The sequence below is a fragment of the Heliconius melpomene genome, chromosome 10 (assembly GCF_056956725.1).
Source record: "Heliconius melpomene rosina isolate 202511_hmr_F chromosome 10, ASM5695672v1, whole genome shotgun sequence".
NCBI classification, from domain to species: domain Eukaryota; kingdom Metazoa; phylum Arthropoda; class Insecta; order Lepidoptera; family Nymphalidae; genus Heliconius; species Heliconius melpomene.
In genome coordinates this window covers 13814408-13832230 of record NC_140398.1, presented here as the reverse complement: position 1 = coordinate 13832230, position 17823 = coordinate 13814408, and the positions used below count along the sequence as shown (strand labels likewise).

General features: G+C 31.3%; 2 protein-coding genes across 3 annotated transcripts in view; one reads left to right on the top strand and one right to left on the bottom strand.

The window, feature by feature from the left end:
• Nucleotides 1-1370: 1370 nt before the first annotated feature.
• LOC146535798 (facilitated trehalose transporter Tret1-like) lies at nt 1371-14938 on the top strand. 2 transcript variants are annotated; one of them, XM_085190945.1, is made up of 4 exons: nt 1371-1934; nt 11430-11827; nt 12605-13366; nt 14133-14938. In XM_085190945.1, exons 1-4 carry the CDS (start codon nt 1883-1885, stop codon nt 14319-14321), a joined length of 1401 nt encoding a protein of 466 aa, XP_085047071.1. In that variant the 5' UTR covers nt 1371-1882; the 3' UTR covers nt 14322-14938. The 2 variants fall into 2 exon arrangements, with proteins under 2 accessions (XP_085047071.1, XP_085047072.1); XM_085190946.1 differs by lacking the exon at nt 1371-1934 and adding an exon at nt 11099-11122.
• The window catches only part of LOC146535797 (myrosinase 1-like), a 17254-nt gene continuing 14056 nt past the window's right edge, over nt 14626-17823 (bottom strand). The window contains exons 6-7 of the mRNA XM_085190944.1: nt 16565-16806; nt 14626-14882 (exon numbers count right to left, since the gene is read on the bottom strand). Of these exons, the coding sequence (XP_085047070.1) occupies nt 14675-14882; nt 16565-16806 (450 nt within the window). The 3' untranslated portion in view covers nt 14626-14674. The remainder of the gene's footprint in view (nt 14883-16564; nt 16807-17823) is intronic.

The window sequence follows — 17823 nt, the reverse complement described above, 5'->3', positions numbered from 1 at the left end:
GTTCAAGCGGACAAAGCCGCGCAGGGGCCGTTAGTAATATAATAAAAACGAACATATTTAGAGCAATTATTCTAAAGATTGGCCTTCAATGAAAATCTAAAGAATCGATTGTATAAATTAGAAAAACTTTCCACGTAATCGCTGAATTATGCTTTAATTAAGACTACTTGTGAGGTTAAGGAAAAAGGGACCAAAACAATATTTACGCAACATATTGCGGGCACGGCCGTCATAGTTACCTAGGGGTGTGTCTTAGAGAGCTTTTACGAACAAATATTGACTTATGTTTGACAAAAACTTACGATATTTCACTTAGCCAATATGTACCAATATGCTATTATAATATACTGTAAGATATTTACATAAAATTAATATTTTGAATGTTTTAAAAATGTTTTCCCGATGCACAAATGCAAGTTATTGTACAATTTATTGTGATTTATAAGTATAATAGAAAATACATATCCGTTCTTTAAACTCTATTATCGGCAAACGAAATGCAAAATGTTTTTTATAGTCATTCCACTTCCGTATTTAACAAGATAAATTTGGAAAACATACTACGTAGTGATGAGTAACTATGGTCTCTAATTTTTAATTAAACCCCGCGTGGGACTTAAACCCGCTATCAACGCGTTTAGTCATATACGAACCAACTACGCCACGAAGGTAAGATGCATAAGGTGCTATAGTAATAAATAATAATTAATAGAGGTATATATTATATACTGCAAGCTGCAACGCTTCTGCAAATTGTCTAATACACTAATTGGCCTTAACTGGAACTGATTTCTGCCTCTACAGCTCTCAAAGGAAACCTAAATTAGTAAATTACGTAAGGTATTCTCGATTATCACATAATTCAATAACACGGCCAAGCATTTAGTATTCAATGCAAGATCAAGGCAACATTTGGCTGCTATTACCTTATTATTAAGCTGACTTATCGCAACCTACAAGCAGCTCTACAGTGTTGAACTAAAATCATCAAATTGACTATCCAAAGTATTTGTTATTTATTTGTCTATTAATTAGTTTATTTTTATCATTAATTTAAGAAATAGTGATTTTTATAATTCAAATTTTAATTTATTATACAATTACAACTATTAAAATTCTATTTTTTAGATCAACGAAATTTAACTTGCTATTTTATTGTTATACGATAAGTACATAATATTTTCATTGAATACAACAAAACAATTGGAGCTGTATTTCCAATTAGATATCACGATAGTCGTAGTCCTGAGTGTGTGCCAATAAAGCATTGTCTCATAATGCACGTCAAATGAGCGTACAATATTATTTTAGAAGCGTATCGATTAAAAATAACTTGTCTCCACAAATATTCGTAAGAAGTCGGGCGGCAGTGCGACGGAGCGCGTGGCCGCGTGGACGCGCTCCCGGCGGATAGCGACCTTCCCGTTATCAGTATAAGAGCTAGTCGACGCCGGCGAACCCGATAAACAAGGAGCAAAAGCGTGCGCCCGCGCCGATTCGCCTCATTCCATTCTATTCCGTGCGATTGGATCAGTTCGTTCGCCTCGCTCTCGCTCGCTCTTTCGTTCAGTCGCTCACTCGCCTCCGTCGCGGTAACACTCCTCGCGTTACTTCTCGCAACATGTACCAGCAAACAAACAACACATAAACCTTCCAAAATGAAGCCAAATCGGTTATAACGTTTTTTAAACCCATTATATATAAATTGAATATATTATTTTTGTGATATTTAGTTGTTATTTCTTGTTATTATTTATATCATTACAATGGGTTCTTAATTATTCTATTTAGATTTTTATTATATAAAATAGTGCTCAAGAAAATCTCATTCCAAATCACCCAGTTTATCATTTTAGTCTGTTAGTACTTAAAATAATTCGCAATGACCGCAAAAACTCGTTCACATTGGAAGGAATATGGGACGGCACTATGTGGTAAGTTGATTTTATAACCTATCTCTACATGACGTTTGCCGCTCTACAATGATGCCGCGCGTGTATTTCTGTTCGATAATTTAACATTTCATTCCACTTAGTAATATATTCTACCAAATAACAAATTTTACTATAATATACGCTTTAAAATAAACGTTTCAATCGAGGCAAAGAGCAGAAAGTTACATTAGCGGCGGTCACGTTTATCGCAAACATAAGTCCTCGCAGCGAGTCGCTCGACATTTTAATGAAACGTGTCGAGCTTTGTACGCAACCACTGTTCGTGGCAACGCAAATATCCAACCCCCTTTATCTGTACGCAATTCTGTGGATCCTTTCACATCTATTTACCATCCGTCATATCCAGATATTTCCGCATCATAGATCCCGTTCGTACACCGAGCGATGACAGAGACAGTAGAGTTTCACTTTGTTTTATATATTACAATCGCAATACGTTATTAGTGTACATAACTACATACAAACCCTTTTGTTGAATTACTATTAACCATATCCTTTTGTAAATTAAATTCAGTTAGTTCTAATTATGATCCTAGTACCTTTATATTTGTATTTTATTACTATATAGAATTAACTTGTAATGTTGGCTTTAATCGTATAAGTAATACAGAACGGTTGCTTATTATATATTAATTTCAAAGTAATAAACAACAAAATCAAATAAACAAAGTTAGTTCACTTGTCGCCCGTATTTTTCTTCCATTATGACATTAAATGTCACTTTGTGAAGCTGTGAAAGTTGCTTAGCTGCCGTTACTCGGTATCATACATTACATACATAAACTTTATCTGCGATTCATAAAACAAACATTGCTTATCAAAACGTTGACGTCGGTGTTCAAATAAAAATCCATTCTCTGGAATATCCACAATATATGTTTCATTATATTATAGTTGTTTTTTAACTGCGTTGTAAAAGAAAATATATGGAATATTAAATAGCTAAAATTTGATACAACACCAGAATAATATTTATTTTATCGGCTAGTAAATATTTTTTTAACAATAAATCCATAAAATAAAACCGAGTAAACTGTATCCTATTCAAATCATGTAATATTATCCCAGTTATTGGTATCGCAACAATATCGCAAGTATATTTAGGGTAAGAGGGCGTTCAAAGGGCCACCTATAGAGCCATTGAAAAGGCAATCCCGTTTTCTAAGAACCACACTCAGGTATCTGTAGGGTGGCCATTTCTCAATACAAAATAGTAAGGGAGGAAACGAATAATTATTTAAATAAATCATTAAACGGCACAGATAACCCACATTTCGTTATTATTTTTTAATAATTGATAATTACTAAAACACGAATGGCAGTATACTTAAATTTAATAACATTACTGAGCCTACTTTATTACTCATACATTTCGAAAACGAGGTGACGAGACGAACAGTACATTCACCTTGGTAAAAGTCGTAATTGACTAAAACAAATACTTTTAAGTATAATATTATATATAGTATGTGCACCATTATGCGTGCCACTTAACATTTAACAATTTATTACCTCTAATTTCACTTATTATAATTTATTTAAAATTGTTATATAGAATTTGAAATTATTCTCATATATGAATCAGTATTTGATTCCCATATAATCTTATTGGTCTTATCTTGTTATTGTACGTTTTAAACACACCCTTGTCAAATGTAAACCTCGCTAGTATATTAGAAGTAATTAGACAAAAGCAATAGTTGAAAAAATTGACATATTTAATACAAAGAACTCTAAAATAATAATAATATGTGGAGTAACTTTTGCTAATATATAAATGTCTGTGATATTACAATAACAATTCCTATTTATAAGTTATTTAAAAGGAGTAATTATTAAAAAAAAAACAAATTAGATCTCTATAATTTTGGCCAGGTTTGTATATTTTACATAAGGCTGTTGAAACTATGTTTCTTTGCCAAGATTAAATTCTTTTAAAATTTAAATTCTCCTTTAATAAACTTAAATTCTATTAAATATGACACATACATAAGTTATGTTAATCTAACACTTCTAAATGCCGCAAGTGCAGTAGTATAACCAAAACAAGCATTGTCCATTTAATGGTACAACTATTGTATAGAAATTTTTACGCGCTACTAGGCGTCGAATAAGAGAAAAAATATTTCATAAACACTATTTATGTAAAGTAAATTAAGTCGCCTTAGAATATATAATTTAAGATCGTTCAAAAGTATTTCAATAGACTCTACATTTAGCTTCTAATACGATATATTTATAATTTACTTTAAAATTGACACCATTAATTATAAAATCTAATAGAAAGAAATCATAAAGAAAGATAGAATAGAAAACCAGGAAAATTTCGAAATACTATTTTAAGTGTTGATATTTCAAATTGATCATGAATGCTTAATGCAGTAATTGCCTAACATAATTTAAAGTTAGTTTTCACAATCTCTAACATAAGGGATACTTCAATACATTGATTTTATGTACGATAAAACCAATCAATTGTGTATTATCAATACATTTATTATTTACTAGCGGCCCGCTCGCGGTTTCATCCGCGTGAACTGTTATTATTAATTTCTGTCTCCATGACTACGTCCTAGTGACGTCTATGCACAATTTGAGACTCCTAGCATTTGTAGTAACGAAGTTTCATACAAACTTTCGACCCCAAAAACAACCCCTTAGAAATCGAATATTGCAAATTCCCGTCTTAGCGAGCACCTACGTCCTATAAGTAACTCCTATGCAAAATTTGAGATTCCTAGCACTTGTAGTTTCTGAGATTTCGTGATGAGTGAGTGACCTTTCGATTTTATATATATATAGAAGATATATTAATGATATATTTGCTTATAAATAATAATACCATGTGATCTGAGTAATCGTATCTACGTCATCGATTGCATATGTTTATTTGGTACCTTTTATTGTTGAAAACACGCGCTGCTATATTTTCCAAATACTCTTTAATCTTTATATACTTCTATAAAATAATATCTATAATCATTTTAATCTCATTTACGTATTAAAATACGGTAATAAAATATTTATTGACTTTCCAATATATACGTCGTCGTCTATACAGACGTAATAATTTAAAATAATTTACAACACCTCTAAGTTAATCTATTCACATGCTTTAGATACTTAATTGCAGTTGCAATCATTCTCTAAGTGATGACGACTACATAAGATAATATAATATTTATTTATTTTACTATTTTTTAATAAAACTTATTTATATAAACAACAACTTAAATATGGTTGAATCTATTGTGATCAACTATTAATTCACTGAAGTTGAAATTTAGTTATTTTATAAACTACATTTTTTATTAAATACGCGACTCAAAATGCAAATCTCGAAAATTGGACGAAGAGGGGACAATCTAGTGTATTAACACTAGATTCCCTCTCCTACTCTGCAATCGTTTTGGTGTTAAGTAATTTTTTTTGTAATAGAGCTATTAACAATTAACTAAAGTTAAGTAAATTTTATTTTTTATTTCTACTTATTTATTAAAAATACAGCTTAGAAATTATGGTTTTTTTTGCAAATTTTTCTTTTGTTATTCATCTTTTTTTGTAATCAGTAATCTGGTGATAATGATTTAACATTGGCTACCTACGATTTTTTGTGAATGACAAACTATATCCATTTATAATAGATATTAGATAAAATTTATTATTAGAATTTATTATTTATAAAGTGGTTATATCTTAAGCCTTGTGTATTATTTAATTTTATGTTTATGTCAGTTCTTATCATAGTATAGAATTGAAAAAGATTTCTTAGAATATAATTTAAATAACATAGAGTCGTCAGTCAGTCAGTCGTGCACAATAGTTTTTATAGTCTGTGGCTTTTTAATGCGGAAGTGTCCGATATATTGTAACAGTAGATAAATGTTATTAATTAATTCACATTTTTGCATACGTACTATTTTAGTTTCGCATAATAATAGGTTATTTTAGAATATTCCAAATACTTTTATACAAATATTTATATAAAAACGATATAATCTTATATTTATTTTAAACATTAAATTGCTTGGTTTGTTAAAAAAAACACTAATGATCAATATTCGCCAACAGACGTATCACCTTTATGTTAATGCACAGACCACACAAATGCCTTATTAGTTGATAGTATTTTTTAGAATTATCACAATATACGAGTATTCTTTATATTATTGAAATATTTGTTTATTATCATACAGAAGTTCATCTCTAGGCGGACGGTAATACGGTACTCTAAACGGCACAAGACAATGACATGTGATATAATATAGGTGCATACATACTAACATACATAAATCTACAATATATATAAATACATAAGTTTGCTATTTGCTTTGCCAGAGAGAACGACTGTAAGCCGGAGTTAAACGATGTTTGTAAACAAAACCTTTATGTCTTTCACTTCAACAAACTGATTCTTAGAAAATCTTCTGCTTATTCTACTTGGTTAGTGGGAAATCTGTAGGTATAGGCAAATTAAAAAAAACAAATGATACATAATGAACTTTATAGAACCTTTTCATTGAAGTCTGATTTCAACTTTAAAAAAAACAAGTGACGTCACGTTACAGTTGCGACATGTTATGAATTTTTATTTTTGTTTTTTAATTTGAAGTATGTAGGTCCTTAACCAACTAGGACTAGGAATGTTTAATTCCGTATAAAAATGAAATGATGCAGAACTAAGAAAAGAACTTATTACAAGGTATACAATAAATTAGTAAATTTATATAATGTCTATGGAAATGCATTATTAAAAGATTGTTGACGTCATGATACACTTAACCACTTATATGTAACTGGCCACGGATGATTCAAACTTAATTGCCATTAAGATAAGCGAATAAAAAATAAACTATTCTTAATCTAGCGCAAAAGATATGCAGTAGAGAATAATGGCGGCTGTATCATATTAAATGTTTATTTACAATATTTTAAGTTTTAGTGCAATATTGATCTTATCGTAATTAATATTCATCATGAAATATGTATTATATATTTATCAAATTTAATTATATTTTTGTTTATCTAATGTTTTTTCGAAATTCAATTTATCAAAATCCATCTGACATTTATAAGCTAAGAAATAGGTGCACTATCTATTTTTATTAGTTCAAATTAGATAAGGTTCGTGGGAGAAAATCTCAATTTCTCAGATCAACTGCAATTTTACGTTCCACAACATATCTATAGCAATATAAAAAACAATAACACATTTTACGTACATATTACGTAAATCGTGTAAATTTCTTTTTTTTCTTTGAAAAACTTCATCACAAACTAAGAATAATAACTAATATTTTTTAACAATCCTATTAACATGCAGGTGTCAGAAGTCACCTGCCACGAAGAGGATCTAACACCGGTTCGATTGAGTCATTAATTAGATCTTTAACATATATTTTAAAACCCAAAAGTAATTTAAATTTAATTATAATTGAGATAGATATCAACTCAACTGTCGTTTATATATAATTTTGTTAAGATTTTGAAGAAAGATTTAATTTAAAATGTATTTAATAGTTTACACTAACATTCTGTAATAACTTTAATGCAATATTTAAAATATTAATTAACGTGTTTTAGAAACAATATTCCGAATAGTAACAATAACTCTTTTAATGAACTTCCTGCACTTAGCGACGCTCGACTCGATCGCGAACTTTAATAGGAAACAGACCTCAATAGATTGTTCAAGACTTTGACTCTTGCTTTTTCAATGACAAATCTGCAAGCCGAGCGTTGGTACTTTAATTATATTGGAAAAGTTTAATGAATTCTCTGATTACTTTAAAGCCTTGTTAAGTAAAATTAAATATTTGATTAAAAAGATATTTCTGGGAAAACATCGTCATATCAATAATAAAAATTCATATCATTATTTCTATATAATATTTTAATATCTATTTATGTATTTTACATGTAGATTCAATATTTGTTTTAGTTAAAAGATATAAACAACAGACAGAAAGGCTTTCAAAAGTATAATATGTACACACATAATAATATAATGTTATTTATCTAAAAAATCGTTAAAGAGATAGTAATTTCATTTCACGGAAAATAAAATATTAGAAGTACCATACTATATACCTACCTACTGAATAAGCCGTGACAAAGTAGCTTGAAGCGGCGAATTTTGGCATGACACGTGCGCTTGGCACGTGCTGCCAGTTATTTATAAGCTAATGTCACCCCTCTTTACAAACTTCTTAAAATTTACGAACTTACTTTAAAAAAGTCCAAATAACTTACGCGTTTCCTTAGTCAATGTATCTCACGGGTGATATTAAGTTGCAAATGGAACCCAAGGCCTGTCTATATCTGTGGACAATTAAACTTGTCTGGGTAATGCCCGAATTTTATTAATGTCAATTCTACTTTATATGACAGCGTTCATGATTAACGTAAAGTTAGAGTTGAATTTGTAATTGTATGTGCTGGTATTCGATTCCAATATTATTTGAATTAATTTAAATTCTTTTACTATTTAAAGTAAAATATTCCACAAATAAATCTATAAAATTTAGAATTACTACATGGAACTACTATTTCTAATAATGTGGCTATAAATCTGTCTATACGTAAAATCCATGTAATATTTTCCAATAATTTGTTTCTAGTGCAGATAAACTTATACTGCAATTTAATAATACATGTTTTCTGTAAATAGTAATAAAACTATATTTGACCATAATTTATATATTGTAGGTACTACATTATATTATACTATTATATAGAACCTTTAATTATTTATTCTGTCTAGAAAAGACTCGAAACTAAAATAGGATAAACAGATTGGCCTTGCAACCGACCTATTAAAAAATTTAAAGTGAATGTTTCACAATTTCCTTGTAGCCATTATTTGTTTTTAATAGCAAGTTTTTTCCATTTTGTTTTTAAACTACTTTATATAAACAATCTTAATTTGATAATTAATAGAGTTCGAATCGTTCGACTAGAATCGTTTCCTTTCCTGAGTTAGCTGGAGACTCAAAATTATTAAAAACATTTAAAGTAAATTTCGATTATAATATTGTCTTGTATAATCAACTTATGGCTTGTTCGTCTTGCCCCGCGTCGCACCCACCCGCGACCTCGCTCACGGATCGTAAAAACATTTATTATGAACCTTACTTTTATGCCTCCTACGGGGTGAGACAATTAACTTTATATTACAACAATTAATGTACATATTCTAGGTTTAGAGTTTAACTAAGGCAGTACAGTTGCAGTGAAAGAGTCTCACTTTTTAACCCATAATTATATTTATACTTAACAGAATTATTAAGAAATATGTATAATGAGAAATATGGCCTTGTTTTCAATGAAATATAAATTACTATTGAGATAATTGACGTTACTTTACGAACACGATACAAAATTATGCGTAGTTTATTAATTTACTGATATCGTAACTACAAAACATTAAACTAATGTTGGTATCGGTAAACTTCCTTAACTTTTTTCCGTAAAGATAGAGATAGATATAGATAGAGATAGATAACGCATGATTAGAGATAATTGACCTAAATATCAAATCAATCACGTACTTTTTACTATTCAAAAAAAAAGAAAGTATCGACTCTAAGCGATTAGGTAGATATCTATTATCACGTAGGTACATAACTGCTTTTAAATAAGAAACAAGATATGTAATGAAGTGGATACTCGAGTGTGTATGGAAACTTCTTGTGTTTCACGTAAATATAATCTAATCGACAAATCCTGTGTCATTCCAAATTAAATAAACAGTCCAAAGTGCAATGCCAAACATTAAAATGTTTGCTTAGTTAAAATGTTTTACTACTTTAATTAACAATAACAGACCATATAACATAAGTCACTGTAAGATGGAAAATTTCTGGAAACAAAAAGCCGATTACTTTAGAAAGCGATAAACAACGTTTCAATAGCAATGAGATAGTACGCGTGAGAGCTTATACATTTGTCTACTCGCAAAGTTCTGCCAACTGGCAGTCGGCAAACGTCCCCAAAATTATGGCAATCTTCAATATCAACATTCAGTACACGTTACATTCAAATGTGTATAGGTCGATCTGACGTCATTTGATTTCTCAAGCGCTCAAGATCAATGAACTGCCTTTTTTTGTCAGCTTCACGCTGTACCCTTCATGTATCAGGATAGGCAAATGGAGCCTAGTGTTAAGACACTCCGCTCCCCACTTTCCTCTGAATTCTGGAGACACAGACAGACACAATTCTGGAGGTTGCGCACACCAGAGCGAAGAAATAAAAATATTACATATTTCATTTCCTCGAGCGGGCATCGAATCCACAACCTCTCGCGTTTACAGTCACACGCTTATTCCCCTGTACCACGACTGGCTTCAATGAACTGATTTTTATTTATGTATAATGACTGTGTTCCTGTAAAGCTGTCTTTGAGAATCAAGAATAACACGTGACGTTCCCACCGCCCCTTTTCTTTACCTACTTATTCCGCTTCCGCTCTTGTCTGCGAATCGGGTAATTTAATTTCGTTCAATAGCTTTCATCCTCATTCTACTTTCATTTAAAATTGTCGTACAAACCGTTTTTGATTTCTGCATACCCTCAAATAAATTGAGTTAACCGTTTATTGTACTTTAATTCTAATTTAAATTGTATCCATTATAGACAAATATCTCTTTGACTAATACTTAATAGATTGTATTATTTATTAACGATTTATATTCTATATTCGAAATCTTTATTGACTCCATTTTACGACGTAGATATGACATTAAAAATGAAGATACGTGGGATTCTTAAAGCCCGTCAAAAGTTTCCATCGAAGTGATAAGGTGCAGCACGATAACTGGCCGACTTAGACACGAATGTAGTACTATCAAACAAGAAGTATCCATTGAACTACTTACTAATAAATAAATACTTTTAAGTATCAAATGTCAAATAAACATATACTGTTTATACACAGCAAAGGAATGTAGCGTTAGTTAAAATTTGAGCAAAACAAAACATAATATAAAACACATTAAATATTAGTAGAGCAAATATGATTATTTGGTTATTTGTTAGTTACAGCTTCACGCTGTATCCCGCACACAGCAGGGTAGGCAGAGGGAACCTTAAGAAGCCGTTCCCCACTTTCTGCTGAATTACATTTACATAATATGTAGTTACGTCTACCGGTAGATGTTATTAAGGTAATTTATAACATTTTTTACAATCTTTTCAAATTTATGGTAGCTGTTACGTATCAGTTTGTTTTGTAATGTCAAGAACTTGAGATTAATGAAGGCTCGTATAAATTATATGTACACATATAGTAAAACGATAATGAGAAGGGAACCAAGATAATGTAGATACAGCGAGTTAATTGACGGTCTGTAAAATTTCTTATCAATTTAATTACGTTATTTAAATAATAATATTGTAAGATAGTTGTCGTATTAACAATAAGCTACTTGAAAAAATCTGAAACATTAAACAAATATTTTCTTTTAATTACAGCTACACTTATCACTGCAACAGCAGGGACCTGCTACGGCTGGCCGTCACCAACTCTATCCTACCTACAATCAAAAGAGAGTTCAATACCAACAACATCAGCCGAGGGGTCATGGATAGTTTCTATAATGATCCTATGTTCAGCACTAACCCCTATCCCCTCAGCGTATATGGCCGATCGCTTCGGAAGAAAAACCACACTTCTTCTCGGAGCAATACCCTTCATCATCGGCTGGGTGCTGGTCATCGTAGCAAAGTCAGTTCCCGTTCTTTACGTGGCCAGAATGTTCTCTGGTCTCGGCTACGGTATCGTGTACACCGTCGCCCCCATGTACACAGGAGAGATTGCCACAAATGAAGTTAGAGGAGCCCTCTCTACTCTTATTACATTAATGAATAAGGTAATTATATTAAACTATTCTGTTAAATGACATTTGATAACTTCTGATGTACATATTACATATTTTTTTAATTGTGATATCCAATTATTGAGTTAAACAGTCAATAGTTCAAGGAGACAAAACTAGTTATGTCTACTATATAGTTTTTTTAATACAATCTTTATATACCTTCCAACATTGATATGTATTTTATGGCAATTCAATAATTTTCTGATTACAATGAACATTAAAAAAAACAAAACAAAAGAGAATTTTGTAAGTCAAATGCATTTATATTGGCCCGAACTCAAATCAGTTATTTAAAAAATGTACACATATGTTTTATGTACTTACCACGTAGAAAACCAACTGTGGTACTCAAATAACAAGCATTAATTAAACAAAATGATTTTAAACATTCATTTCCTGGCTGTTGAGAATATAGATAGTATTAATACAATAATATTATTACATAACTTATACTGACAGTGGGAAATATGACACGAGAAAACAATACCATTAAATATAACATGTAATAATGATTATTTCAATGAATTTGTTTGCTTGTACACATGCAGTAAGCTATTACTCTTAAAAATTTAAAACATATTGTATATCCATTTATATTTTTTTCTTTTTTACTTTTACCTTTATCCTTTACACTGTAGTTCAACAAAACAAAATTAATTTACCACAATACCTATTATTTCTAAATTGTCAGTGATCTTTCTATACACAAACAATACTATTTTATTAAATGAGTAAAATTTCTACATATTGTTTATTTTTCATTTGCAGGTCGGCATACTTGCCCAGTACTGCATCGGGCCCTTTGTTTCGATGCGAATCTTAGCCGCCATCAACTTGATCCTGCCCATTTCGTTCGTAATTACCTTCATCTTTCTACCGGAATCGCCTTACTACTATCTAAAGTTTGAACGTAGCGAAAGGGCGGAGAGATCGCTCCGGAAATTGCGAACTGGTGATATAAGATTAGAACTTAAGAACATAGAAGTTAGCGTTCAAGAAGATATGAAAAATCGAGGCACTTGGATGGATCTAATTTCCGAAGCGACGAACAGGAAAGCTCTGTGGATAACCCTTGGGGTGTTTACTATACAACAACTTTGCGGGAGCGCTGCTGTAGTCGCGTACGCCCAAGTTATCTTTGCAGTCACGAACAGTCACATCGAGCCGTACCAGGAATCAATAATCCTGGGTTGCGTTCAGGTGCTGACATGTTGCGTGTCAGTGGTGCTGGTGGACCGGCTCGGAAGAAAACCCTTATTATTGCTGTCTGCACTGGGCGTTGGATTTATGAATGGCATCATTGGCACATATTTCTACTTCCACGCCACCAATAGCTCATCCGTAACAAACTTTTATTGGGTACCAATAACCGCCATTCTAATCTACATAGTGTGCTACGCAGTCGGGCTATCAACGGTCCCTTACGTGATTATCGGAGAAATGTTCCCCACAAACGTCAAGCTATATGCATCGTGCGTCGCACACATCTATACTGGATTTTCTATGTTCGCAGTTCAAAAGCTCTTCCAGGTAATTATCGTCATAATATCTTCATTTTATTACCGCCTTTTGTATTACCTTTATATAATGTTTGTCTTTACTATATTAATGGATTTTGGAAAGACAATGAAACAGATTTTATCAAGTGATTTATCTTGTTAATGAAGTGGCTGTCGGTGGGTATTATATAAATGTAAATTCATATTATCAAAGACCTGGATCAATAGGATTACAGAAACAAGCTTTATTATCACTAAATTACTTAATTACGTTTCTCATAGACCTTCGTAATGAGACTATTTTTAGCTTGATTGTGAATTGATTTAATTCAGTTCCTAATCTTATCGACTTTAAAAGATTAAGGTGTCAAGAAAATTGTCTTAAGAGAGGGAAGTTTAGACTATAGTTTTTATATTAATATTTTAATTTCTTCGCTCTGGTAAAGGCAATGTTGAGTTCCGCCACTCAACACGCTATGCCTCAGATATACGGCGGAAAGTGGAAAAACGAGAGTAGGCAGAGGGAACTTAACACTAGGCTCCCTCTGCCTACCCCGCTATATGCGGGGTACAGTGTAAAATTGAGATTTGATGATTGCCACCCAGCATAGTACATATAAATACTCAATTTAGTGTACTGATTTAATGCTGGGATCTCTGCCCACCCTATGAAAAGTGCTAAATAATTAAATTCATTCTCTTTTAAATTCAATTTTGAAACTCTTTAATTTTATACAGAAATATAATATAAAGGAACCTCAACTTTAAATACTTAACATTTCTTTTTCTCATTTCAGGTAGTAAGAGATGCGTGGGGTATTTACACAGTATTTTGGGGTTTTTCCGTGTTCTCGTTACTGGGGCTTATGTTTATGCTGGCGGTGCTGCCCGAGACCAAGGGCAAGTCATTCGCTTCTATTCAAGCCCAGCTTAGACGGGACGTCGCTAGAGATAACGCCAGCAAACTCATCTCAGTAGAGTATTAACTCACCCTAGCATAAGTGGCGGACTTATATATTATGCTTTCATCTACTTATATGTCGTTTAAAATATCGTTATCTTGTGCTGTGCTCGCACATTATGCGAGAAATGAGAAATTTATGTTTAGATATACCTACTTTAAGTTATATTCGATAACTGTGTGTGTTTTTATGTTTAAAAGTATTTTTTATTGATGAATCTATTTAAAACATTTTATATTATTAGCTACTTAAATTCATATTTTCGGCCTAATTATAATTCCGCCATAGCATAAAGTTATTTAGGGATCAAGTTGAAGTGAAAATAAGATTAAATAATTAATGTAATGATAGTTTTATTAGTGGCATTAATTTACATGTCATATAAGTAGCCTGTAAATTGGTGAGAGGAGTAGTATTGTGGGGACGAGGGTCGGGGCGCCGGAGAACGCGGTGAAGTCGTCGGGGTCGTAGTTCTCGGGCAGGGCTCTCGAGGATATGACCTTCGAAAAGAGTCGCGCTGAGTCCTTCGGCGTCCTCGTCTTATTAGGGCTCTTGAAATCAACTAAGTAAAGACCGAAGCGGGACCTGCAATTGCATTTACATAAATAACGAGTGAAAATATAACAAGGTTTGAGACAAAATGTGTTTTATTTATATACTCTACTATATAATATTAATAATTAACTCTTTTACTATTCCATTGACGTAATATTTATAATATAATTATAAATAATATTTGCTATTTAAAATCTCATATCCGTGACACTAACCACTTTAAAATTATCGACACGTAATTAAATTACGTAATTGCCTCGTTTAACTGTAAAACATCTACAGTGACATCTGTAGTGGTATTTATTTGATACAAAACGCTACGTGCCATTTGAAAGGTAAGCTTTTTATTATTTATATAATCTGATCATAGATGGCGCTCGTTATACTATAAAAAATATTAAATTTAAACAATATTTATTACTTTTTAACATGTTCAGTATATTTAATATTTAAAAAAAATATATATATTATTTTATTGCATTTTAAGATACTCTAGAGATCTAGAAAAGAATAGTAATAAAGAAAAACTTATAGTTCTGAAGATATACAAAATAAAAAAGATTTACTTTCAAAAAAAATCTTATTATGATTCATAATACGATTCAGTTTATTCTAATTTGATAAATATATTAAGCTTTTACTTATTTATCGTTTTATCGACAGTGAAACAACATTCGATAGGATCTATTATAATGAATTAGTATGATATCACGAACGATAACGGCAATCTGTATTGGGGATTGTCTCGCAGCCAATTACATATAATCTTCATAAGTTTGTCATATTCATATTATAATAATTTTACATTTTTAGTAATACTTGTTTATAAACAAATATTTTTTTAATAACATTACTGTTCATTTAAAGTATTCGATGTTCTTGTTGCAAATGGCTCTACAAATACAGTTTGTGAAGACCATAAAAACATTTAAATAAATTATTATATATATTTAAAAGTTTTCCATTTCGTTAAATATGAAAATCTGCCTTTTTTACTAAAGTAAACGTTATAAGGTAAAGTTCTTAATAAGGGACCTTGACACAAATTGTTGCTAAGGTTCGTGCTTTGAGTACTAGAAACAGACAACACGTAATAATGCAGCAGCTGTTTAAACTAGAATTATATTTAGAAGTTTATAAAATTCCTCCAAAGTAATACAAGCAAGACATGAATTATTTTTATGGAATCTCTTCTTTGTGATATTTATAATAATTAGTATCGGTACATTAAATATAGAGTAAACTAATATTATTAAACATATAGTTCCTAGCGCAAGCATATAAGTAACGTAGAAATAAATAAATATTATTGTAATACATTTCATTAGCAATATCTACTTAAAACAAGCTCGAGTCGGGCTCGCTCACCGAGGGTTCCGTACAAAAATTGGAGGGCTCGAGCTTTTTCTGAAATTTAGCCTTTCTTAGTCAGAGCCCTTTCATCTGATACCTCACTTGAACTAGCGGCTTTTTACAGTTTATTACACGTAAAATAACAACGTACGTCCACAAACCTAATTTTATAATTTTGCATTTACTGGCATGGAACCCTCGAGACTGACTCGGTCGGTCATCTTACCGATTTTTTACGAAACCTTCTATAAATAGGAAACGGAGTGTCTTAACACTAGGTTCGATGTACAGTTGTGTGCAGGATACAGTTTAAAGCAAATATTTTTAAATCATACAAATATATTGATTACAATACTTACACGTAACCGTCGTCCCATTCCCAATTGTCCATCAAACTCCACGCAAAGTATCCGTGCACGTTGCTGTGGTCCTCGTGGATGGCGTGCAACAGTGCGTTCAAGTAGTGACAGTAATACGACACTCTCGCTTTATCGTCAACTCCGCTGTAATCAGCGTAGCCATTCTCTGTTACTATTATTGGCACGTTTTTATATCTTTCCGATATCCAATGGAGGAGACGACGGAAACCGAATGGCACGACCTGTTAAATAAAATGTTTTAGATATTTAATGGCGAAAAAGTAAAATAATTTATACAATGAAGTTCATTAACATTATTAGGACGTGCTTACCACCTTGACAAATAACGTACAAAACGCGTTTGTAAACGTTTTTTTGTTGCAATAAGAAAGGATTGTCTTTAAAATTGCAGTAGGTAGATATACATAAAAACTAAATTGTTCTTGTCTCCTTGAGACACACTGCAGTAAATCTTAAATATTTAACGTTTTTGCTACATAATAGTGAATAACAAAACTAATTTGTATCACAATAGGTAATTGAAGAAACAAATAGATAAATTTTTCATCATTTGTCTGAATCAAAAAAGAATTATATCAGCTTCACTCTGTATCCCGAACACAGTAGGGTAAGCAGAGGGATTATATTATGTTAAGACACTCCTTCCCCCACTTTCCGCTGAATTCTGGTGGCATTACGTGCTAAGTGGAACTCAACCGCGCTTTGGCTCGACCAGAGCGAAGAAATTGTAATATTAATTTAAATAAATACTTCATTTCTCGAGTGGGGATCGAACCCTTAACCGGTTACGTTTACACTCTTGTTCAAAAATGTCAAGTTCAAAAATGCAGAAGCACATCGTTCTTATATTCATATAATTTAAAATAACGCAATAATTACCACAGTTTTGTCTTAAATATAATTTTGTCTAATTAATAAAACCAATTAGGTAAAATAAGCATAAACAATGGACTCCTTTTTAATTTGTTTTGAGTTACCACGTGTTCATAAATGTAGATAAATGATAAAGTATTAGAAAAATACTTCAGCAATTCAAGAGTCATAAGAATTAATATACAATTGTAGTAAGTACTAATTCAATATAATTATTAAATATATTGAATTAATGTTAATTCTTAACTACTTGCATTATTTAAAACAATAAAAACATTACATTATGATTTCCCAGTATATTGTAATAAAATAAGATCCTCGACAATAAAAATAATAATATAACTTGTTCAAATAATATGTATAAG